Source organism: Pelophylax lessonae (genome assembly GCF_965119305.1).
Source record: "Pelophylax lessonae genome assembly, chromosome: 7".
In the NCBI taxonomy this organism is placed as follows: Eukaryota; Metazoa; Chordata; class Amphibia; order Anura; family Ranidae; genus Pelophylax; species Pelophylax lessonae.
In genome coordinates, this window is record NC_138774.1 from 300,676,961 (window position 1) to 300,687,725 (window position 10,765).

Sequence of the window (10,765 nt, forward strand, 5' to 3'; positions counted from 1 at the left end):
CATACAAGGTCTAGGTTGCTTCAACTGTGGCCCCTGACATCACCATAGAGCCAAACATGAAATTCAGTGAAGAATGTTTGCTATAGTTCAGCTTTTCTCATCCATTTTTGACACAGAAGAACCCTTGGTTGAATTAGATGGACTTCTTTTTTCAGCTAAACTAACTATATAACTATGCTGAAATAACTTTCTGGGTTTTTGGAACTACTGCTAATAATCAGTCCCTGACGGCATCCTACATGAGATGGTCAGAGACTGTAGACATCCTAGAGAAGATGGTCAGAGACAGAGGACATCCTAGAGGACATGATAAGGAACTGAGGACATCCTACAGGAGATGGTCAGACTGTAGACATCCTAGAGGACATGATCAGGAACTGAGGACAGCCTACAGGAGAATGTCAGAGACTGAAGACATACTAGAGATGGTCAGAGACTGAAGGCATCCTACAGGAGATTGTCAAACTGTGGACATCCTAGAGAACATGGTCAGGGACTGAGCACATCCTACAGGTGATTGCCAGAGACTAAGGACAACCTACAAAAGAGGGTCAAAAACTGAGGACATGCTACAGGAGATGCTCATGGACTGAGGACATGCTACAGGAGATGCTCAGGGACTGAGGACATGCTACAGGAGATGCTCGGGGACTGAGGACATGCTACAGGAGATGCTCGGGGACTGAGGACATGCTACAGGAGATGCTCGGGGACTGAGGACATGCTACAGGAGATGGTCAGGGGCTGAGGACATGCTACAGGAGATGCTCGGGGACTGAGGACATGCTACAGGAGATGCTCGGGGACTGAGGACATGCTACAAGAGATGGTCAGAGACTGAGGACATGCTACAGGAGATGCTCGGGGACTGAGGACATGCTACAGGAGATGCTCGGGGACTGAGGACATGATACAGGAGATGCTCGGGGACTGAGGACATGCTACAGGAGATGCTTGGGGACTGAGGACATGCTACAGGAGATGCTCGGGGACTGAAGACCTGCTACAGGAGATGCTCGGGGACTGAGGACATGCTACAGGAGATGCTCGGGGACTGAGGACATGCTACAGGAGATGCTCGGGGACTGAGGACATGCTACAGGAGATGCTCGGGGACTGAGGACATGCTACAGGAGATGCTTGGGGACTGAGGACATGCTACAGGAGATGCTCAGGGACTGAGGACATGCTACAGGAGATGCTCGGGGACTGAGGACATGCTACAGGAGATGCTCGGGGACTTAGGACATGCTACGGGAGATGCTCAGGGACTGAGGACATGCTACAGGAGATGCTCGGGGACTGAGGACATGCTACAGGAGATGCTTGGGGACTGAGGACATGCTACAGGAGATGCTCAGGGACTGAGGACATGCTACAGGAGATGCTCGGGGACTGAGGACATGCTACAGGAGATGCTCGGGGACTGAGGACATGCTACAGGAGATGCTCGGGGACTGAGGACATGCTACAGGAGATGCTCGGGGACTGAGGACATGCTACAGGAGATGCTCGGGGACTGAGGACATGCTACAGGAGATGCTCGGGGACTGAGGACGTGCTACAGGAGATGCTCGGGGACTGAGGACGTGCTACAGGAGATGCTCGGGGACTGAGGACATGATACAGGAGATGTGCAAAAAATGGGTGCGCTAGATGTGAACAATGTGTGTTAAACCAAAAGGGAAGACACAATGAACAAAATACCTAATATATAAATATACACAGATATTATAAATGGTGCACAATGTGAACATAAACGTGCTATAGAAATATGAGCAGTCCAAAACAAGTCCAAAATGAAAAAAAGGCTGAAATCTTCTTGATGGTGAATGAAGGTGAAGAAGAGGACATGCAAACACCAAATCCCTCTTGGCACTCACGTGTGAAGAAAAGGGAGGTAATACCCTTACCAACTCAACATAATAAAACACTTAAGAAGATAACACCAGCCAGTGTAATAGATATAAAGTCCTGACCTTTCACTCTTCCACCCGATTTGTGGTATATCAAAACTCTTACCAAAGGCAAGTATTTCACAGGTCAGATGGTGAGTGATAATGTTCTCCAAATCAGGCAAATTATCCAGACTAGCAGGCAGTGAATTTTCTTGTAAATCTTGTTCTGACTCCTGTTGCTCTATGGGGGTTGGTTTCTCTCCTTTACCCCTCAAACTCAGTGACAGATTGTGCCCAAAAAAGAATGGAACAGGCAAATAGTGCAGGCTTCTCCCCCCCCCCCCTGGAACTATCACCACCCGTGGTCCGCGGTGCAGAGTGGCCATGTTTGAATTTGCATTCGCCTATTTAATCAACTTAACTGTAAGTGTTCTACCTTTTCTTAATAAAGTCGTTTAAGAGGTAATGCACTATTGCCGGTTCCATTCTTTTTTGGGCACTATCTGTCACTGAGTGTGAGGGGTAAAGGAGAGAAACCAAACCACACAGCAACAGGAGGCAGAACAAGATTTACAAGAAAATTCACTGCCTGCTAGTTTGGATAATTTGCCTGATTTGGAGAACATTATCACTCACCATCTGACCTGTGAAATACTTGCCTTTTGTAAGAGTTTTCATATACCACAAATCGGGTGGAACAGTGAAAGGTCAGGACTTGAGAAGATGACACCAGCCAGTGTAATAGATATCAAGTGTTTTATTATGTTGAGTTGGTAAGGGTATTACCTCTCTTTTCTTCACACGTGAGTGCCAAGAGGGATTTGGTGTTTGCACCTCCTCTTCTTCACCTTCATTCACCATCAAGAAGATTTCAGCATTTTTTTTCATTTTGGACTTGTTTTGGACTGCTTATATTTCTATAGCACGTTTATGTTCACATTGTGCACCATTTATAATATCTGTGTACATTTATATATTAGGTAATTTGTTCATTGTGTTTTCCCTTTTGGTTTAACACACATTGTTCACATCTAGCGCACCCATTTTTTGCACATCACACGTTTACTTTATCAAGGTTAAAGTTTCGGTTGCTGCTGGAGATTCATTTTTTGTTTGCGCACCTCATTCTTCAACATGCTACAGGAGATTCTCGGGGACTGAGGACATGCTACAGGAGATGCTCGGGGACTGAGGACATGCTACAGGAGATGCTCGGGGACTGAGGACATGCTACAGGAGATGCTCGGGGACTGAGGACATGCTACAGGAGATGCTCGGGGACTGAGGACATGCTACGGGAGATGCTCGGGGACTTAGGACATGCTACGGGAGATGCTCAGGGACTGAGGACATGCTACAGGAGATGCTCGGGGACTGAGGACATGCTACAGGAGATGCTCGGGGACTGAGGACATGCTACAGGAGATGCTTGGGGACTGAGGACATGCTACAGGAGATGCTTGGGGACTGAGGACATGCTACAGGAGATGCTCGGGGACTGAGGACATGCTACAGGAGATGCTCGGGGACTGAGGACATGCTATAGGAGATGCTCAGGGACTGAGGACATGATACAGGAGATGCTCAGGGACTGAGGCTATGCTACGGGAGATGCTCGGGGACTGAGGACATGTTACATGAGATGCTCGGGGACTGAGGACATGCTACGGGAGATGCTCAGGGACTGAGGTCATGCTACAGGAGATGCTCAGGGACTGAGGACACGCTACAGGAGATGCTCTGGGACTTAGGACACGCTACAGGAGATGCTCGGGGACTGAGGACCTGCTACAGGAGATGCTCGGGGACTGAGGACATGCTACAGGAGATGCTCGGGGACTTAGGACATGATACAGGAGATGCTCGGGGACTGAGGACATGCTACATGAGATGCTCGGGGACTGAGGACATGCTACAGGAGATGCTCGGGGACTGAGGACATGCTACAGGAGATGGTTGGAGACTATGGATGTCTTGTAGGAGACGGTGGACAAGGTTGTCAAAGACTGAGGACCTGCGGTTTATTTGGATGCTGAAACTGGTCTGTACACTAGCAAAAACGAAAAAGTTTTAGAGATGCATACACTTTAACGAGACCCTGTCACATAGTAAAAGAGTTTTACCCAACCACATACCTGTAAAGTAGCTGAACTTACCTCTCGTGCCACTCAATGCTGCTTCATTGGAGAAAATTGGTCCCTTAAAGACCCTTCTGGGGAGCTGATCTACTGGGTTCCCATGGCTGTCATTGGCTCCTCTTTTCCTCTGCATCGATTATTAATTGGAGGTCAGAGAATGACCTCGGTCAGGGCTGTAGGTGGCCCAGGAGGTGAACACTCCCAGGTAGGAAAGGTGAGTATCAGTTTCCTCTTTACAGGTATGAGCTTTGATGGAGGTTCTCATTACATTTTTACTAAAGTTTGCTGATCTAGCAGATGAAATCTAATGAAGATCTGATCAAGATCTGAGAATCTAATGAAGATCTGAGAATCTAATGAAGATCTGATGAAGATCGGAGAATCTAATGAAGATCTGATGAAGATCTGAGAATCTAATGAAGATCTGATGAAGATCTGAGAGTCTAATGAAAATCTGATGAAGATCTGAGAATCTAATGAAGATCTGATGAAGATCTGAGAGTCTAATGAAGATCTGAGAATCTACTGAAGATCTGATGAACATCTGAGAATCTACTGAAGATCTGATGAAGATCTGAGAGTCTAATGAAGATCTGATGAAGATCTGAGAGTCTAATGAAGATCTGAGAATCTATTGAAGATCTGATGAAGATCTGAGAATCTAATGAAGATCTGAGAATCTAATGAAGATCTGAGAATCTAATGAAGATCTGAGAATCTAATGAAGATCTGATGAAGATCTGAGAATCTACTGAAGATCTGATGAAGTTCTTAGAATCTAATGAATATCCGATGAAGATCTGAGAGTCCAATGAAGATCTGATGAAGATCTGAGAATCTACTGAGGATCTGATGAAGATCTGATGAAGATCTGAGAGTCTAATGAAGATCTGAGAATCTATTGAAGATCTGATGAAGATCTGAGAATCTAATGAAGATCTGAGATACCGGCAGAATGATCGAAGGGAAGGGTTCAGGGGAAGGGAAAGGTTCTCTTTATTGAATATACTTTGTACCTTCAGAACGGCCGACATACAGACAGCTGATGATGCAATCATGGAATAATGTCAGATGGTCCATGTACCTTCCATGTGATGGGACAGACACACAGACAAACAGCCATGAAAACGTGTCGTTAGATGATGGGGGTGATGGTGCCATCAGATGATGGGAGTGATGGTGTCATTAGATGATCTGCAGAGGTAATACACATTGACATATCGGGAATGTTCAGTGATTATCAGAGATAATACAATAATAGATCACATGACCGCCAGTCTGGAATACCTTCGGAGTGATGGGACAGCGTGAGAAGACTGACGCAGGACGCTCCGATACCCGATCCAAAAACTGTGATCCTATGAGGGTCTCCGCCAAAAAACGCCACATTCTCACTGACCCAACGCAGGGCCTGGATCTGATCGAGGAGCCCGTAATTGCCTTTCGCTGCCTGGTCTCCGGTACTCAAAAACCCTGCAAAGAAAAAAGATATATATATATTAAATTGTTATCTGCCAAAGGATTTGTAAGTCTGTTCATCCAGTCCTAAGATTTACACCACTGTGCCACACAGCACAACCAGGCGGGTGACCCCGCTTACAGTTAAAGGCATAGTCCATCTTTTCCAAAATAAATAATAAAATGCACCCATATATCGATGAATCGAACAATGCACATTTATTGATTTGTTCTGCATTGGAGCCTGCAAAGCATTGTAACCACAATCAGTGGATGGCAGGTGCAATACTCTGGCTGCAGACCATTCCTCCAGCCTTGTACGTGCAATGCTCTGGCTGCAGACTATTCCTCCAGCCTTGTAGGTGCAATGCTCTGACTGCAAACTATTCCTCCAGCCTAGTAGGTGCAATGCTCTGACTGCAAACTATTCCTCCAGCCTAGTAGGTGCAATGCTCTGGCTGCAGACTATACGTACCTTCAGCTTAGTAGGTGCCAGGGCCGGACTGGCCTACCGGGATAGCGGGAAATTTCCCGGTGGGCCGCTGGCCCTGGGGCCGCTTTAAGGCTGTGGCCGCTTTAAGACGCGGCCGCTATTGTGGCCGCTTTAAGACGCGGCCGCTATTGTGGCCGCTTTAAGATGCGGCTGCTATTGATGCCCGCTGCAGCCCTGGTGAAGTCTTTACTACGTCAGCCGCTATGAGCGGCATGACGTCAGATCTGGCGGGAGCGGCTGCGCGGCGCTCACGGAACACCGGCCGGCGGTGGATCATGTGACTGTCAGCAAGACGGACGGTCACGGTGACGGTGCCGAGAGAGAGACCCACTACACAGACGCCAGCCCAGCAGCATAAGTCCGACCGTCTGACCAAGTAAGTAATAAAAATCAGCAGACTGCAGTGTAATTATTGATCCCATCCTCTGACCTCCACCAGACCACCACTGCCCCCTGCTGATCTCACCACCCCACAGATCTTATCCCTAATAGGATGGGGGGAAGCAGTGGCGGTGGGGAGGATGGCACCCCCCATCACCACTGCCACCAATCTCCCCTCACCACCACCACTGCCACCGATTCCCACCCCCCTCACCACTGCCACCGATTCCCACCCCCCTCACCCCCACCACTGCCCCCGATTCCCAACCCCCTTACCACTGCCACCGATTTCCCACCCCCCTCACCACCACCACTGCCACCGATTCCCACCCCCCTCACCACCACCACTGCCACCGATTCCCACCCCCCTCACCACCACCACCACCGATTCCCACCCCCCTCACCAGCACTGCCACCGATTCCCACCCCCCTCACCACCACCACCACTGCCACCGATTCCCACCCCCCTCACCACCACCACCACTGCCACCGATTCCCACCCCCCTCACCACCACCACCACCGATTCCCACCCCCCTCACCACCACTGCCACCGATTCCCACCCCCCTCACCACCACCACCACTGCCACCGATTCCCACTCCCCTCACCACCACCACCACCGATTCCCACCCCCCTCACCACCACCACCGATTCCCACCCCCCTCACCACCACCACCACCACCGATTCCCACCCCCCTCACCACCACTGCCACCGATTCCCATCCCCCTCACCACCACTGCCACTGATTCCCATCCCCCTCACCACCGCTGCCACCGATCCCACCCCCCTCATCACCATCACCGCTGCCACTGCTCCCACCCCCCTCATCACCACCACCGCTGCCACCCCCCTCATCACCATCACCACCACCGCTGCCACCCCCCTCATCACCACCACCGCTGCCACTGATCCCACCCCCCCTCATCACCACCCCTGCTGCCACCGATCCCAAACCCCTCACCACCACCCCTGATGCCACTGATCACACCCCCCTCACCACCACCGCTGCCACCGATCCCACCACCCCTGCTGCCACTTATCCCAACCCCCTCACCATCACCACCGCTTCCACTGATTCCACCCCCCTCACCACCACCCCTGCTGCCACTCATCCCACCCCCCTCATCATGTCTGCAACCTCTGACATCTCCTGTACCGTGTCCGCACAGCCTCTGACATCTCCTGTACCGTGTCCGCACAGCCTCTGACATCTCCTGTACCGTGTCCGCACAGCCTCTGAAATCTCCTGTACCGTGTCCGCACAGCCTCTGACATCTCCTGTACCATGTCCGCACAGCCCCTGACATCTCCTGTACCATGTCCGCACAGCCCCTGACATGTCCTGTACCATGTCCGCACAGCCCCTGACATGTCCTGTACCATGTCCGCACAGCCCCTGACATGTCCTGTACCATGTCCGCACAGCCCCTGACATGTCCTGTACCATGTCTGCACAGCCCCTGACATGTCCTGTACCATGTCCGCACAGCCCCCGACATGTCCTGTACCATGTCCGCACTTTTACCACTTTTAACTAGAATTTTCTCTTTTATATATAAAGCACTATATGCTTTCATATCTATCTTATCTATGATAATACACTCTTCAAATTTGCTTTAAAATGCATGGTTTTCCCTTTTATGAACAAGGAAATAATGGCGCTATGCTGTTGGGCCGGTATAATAATGCTATGGGGCTGGTATGACATTTTTTCCAGGGCTGAACTTTATTCCCAGTCCGGCCCTGGTAGGTGCAATGCTCTGGCTCCTGCAGACTATACATCCAGCCTTGTAGGTGCAATGCTCTGGCTGAAGACTATTCCTCCAGCCTTGTAGGTGTAATGCTCTGGCTCCTGGAGACTATTCCTCCAGCCTAGTAGGTGCAATTCTCTGGCTGCAGACTATACCTTCAGCTTAGTAGGTGCAATGCTCTGGCTCCTGCAGACTATACATCCTGCCTTGTAGGTGTAATGCTCTGGCTGAAGACTATTCCTCCAGCCTAGTAGGGGCAATGCTCTGGCTGCAGACTATTCCTCCAGCCTTGTAGGTGCAATGCTCTGGCTGCAGGCTCTTCCTCCAGCCTAGTAGGTGTATGGGGACAAGTATACTGGCAGGGGACAGGTATACTGGCAGGGGACAGGTATGATGGCAGGGGACTGGTATAGGGACAGGTATACTGGTATGGGGAAAGGTATACTGGCAGGGGACAGGTATGATGGCAGGGGACTGGTATAGAGACGGGTATACTGGCAGGGGACTGGTATAGGGACAGGTATACTGGCAGGGGACAGGTATGGCAGGGGACTGGTATGGGGACAGGTATACTGGCAGGGGACTGGTATGGGGACAGGTATACTGGCAGGGGACTGGTATGGGGACAGGTATACTGGCAGGGGACAGGCATGGGGACAAGTATACTGTCAGGGGACAGGTATGGGGGCAGGTATACTGGCAGGGGACAGGTATGATGGCAGGGGACAGGTATGATGGCAGGGGACAGGTATACTGGCAGGGGACAGGTATGTGGATAGGTGTACTGGCAGGGGACAAGCTTTTCAGGGGACAGGTATACTGGCAGGGGACAGCTTTTTAGGGAACAGGTATGCTGTCAGGGGACAGGCATACTGGCGGGGGACAGGTATACTGGTGGGGGACAGGTATGATGTCAGGGGACAGGCTTTTCAGGGGACAGGTATGCTGGAAGGGGACAGGTGTGACGTCAGGGGACAGGCTTTTCAGGGGACAGGTATGCTGGCAGGGGACAGGCTTTTCAGGGGACAGGTATGCTGGCAGGGGACTGGTATGGGGACAGGTATACTGGCAGGGGACTGGTATGGGGACAGGTATACTGGCAGGGGACAGGTATGATGGCAGGGGACTGGCAGGGGACTGGTATGGGGACAGGTATACTGGCAGGGGACTGGTATGGGGACAGGTATACTGGCAGGGGACTGGTATGGGGACAGGTATACTGGCAGGGGACAGGCATGGGGACAAGTATACTGGCAGGGGACAGGCATGGGGACAAGTATACTGGCAGGGGACAGGTATGATGGCAGGGGACAGGTATGTGGATAGGTGTACTGGCAGGGGACAGGCTTTTCAGGGGACAGGTATACTGGCAGGGGACAGCTTTTTAGGGAACAGGTATGCTGGCAGGGGACAGGTATGCTGGCAGGGGACAGGCTTTCAGGGGACACATTTTAAGCTTTGCACTCCTTGTCTTGTGATGCAATTGGATGTATATAACCGATTTAAACTAAAAACTGTAGTTGGATATTAATGCGCCGTTTGCGCGTTTATTGAGGTAGAACCATTTGTTGTACTTTCGCGGTTTCATTTCCTGTAATGATCCGTCTAATCGTTTTGCTTGGAGGTTCGGTTGATAATTTTCATCCTACACTCACCACACCTGATAACATTTTATATCTGCAGCTGGGTCTGCCTTATTATCGCTCTCTAATAACTATTAACAACGTATCCGATATAAGAGAATCCAGAGGAAGAACCAACGAGGAACCCTATAGGGAGACATTAATGAGAAGGCCCCCCCACCAGCTATCCCCAATTTTAATACAAAATGCTTCAGGGGGCTCATTATCTTTGCAGGGACCCCGAGGACAATAAAGGAAAAGCCATAGTAATTACGGAATTTCCATTCAATGATTACGGAAACGCAGAGCCAGCGGCATGATTGGAAGCGAGGTGAATAAACAGTCAAGTCACAGGAAAGCGATAAATAAGGAACAGAAGGGGATAGAAGATAGGAAGAAGATGTGTCACTCACCCAGAACGCCCACTCGATAGTTCAAGGTGATAAGGATGACGTTGCCGTAGCTGGCGAGCACGCTTCCATCAATCATGTTCCCGCTGCCCTCCATGTACGAGCCTCCGTGGATGTACACCATGACCGGTTTAGCTCCCGTGTCTCGGATATCTGCGGGGAGGTGAAATGAAAAGGTAACACGGCCTTAGCAAGAGAGAACCAACCTTTCGAGAGCCTCTTGACACCAACCACTTGGCTTCATTCACACGGAGAACACAAAGGCGAACAATGTACATCTTGACGGCAAACGCGTGGGCAGCCGCGGGTCTTAACTTACAAGTCAGACCAAAGAGTAGAGTAGGCGCCACCACTTCCCCCAACACAAAGGCCCCTTCCACTATGGAAGCGCCCTTCCCATCGCAGAGAAACGCGCCAGCTAGCCAAGCATGCAGCTCATGCCACAGAAATAAAAAGAACAATAAAACGGGCCCCTTCTCAGGACTTGACCCATGATGATATCACAAACAGGTGCAGTCCTGTGAAGGAGCGCTACAACAAGGTGATGAAATGGAATTTCCCATAACAATCATGTGGGGTAGTTGCCCGGCTCACATGAGAATGGTCCATCAAT

At 50.4% G+C, this 10,765-nt stretch overlaps 1 protein-coding gene across 3 annotated transcripts in view; it reads right to left on the reverse strand.

The window, feature by feature from the left end:
• The window catches only part of NLGN3 (neuroligin 3), a 177,628-nt gene that overhangs the window by 11,060 nt on the left and 155,803 nt on the right, over positions 1 to 10,765 (reverse strand). For all 3 annotated transcript variants that reach the window (XM_082263364.1, XM_082263363.1, XM_082263362.1), the window contains 2 exons: positions 10,156 to 10,305; positions 5,324 to 5,509 (listed from right to left, as the gene is read on the reverse strand). In XM_082263364.1, the coding sequence (XP_082119490.1) occupies positions 5,324 to 5,509; positions 10,156 to 10,305 (336 nt within the window). The remainder of the gene's footprint in view (positions 1 to 5,323; positions 5,510 to 10,155; positions 10,306 to 10,765) is intronic.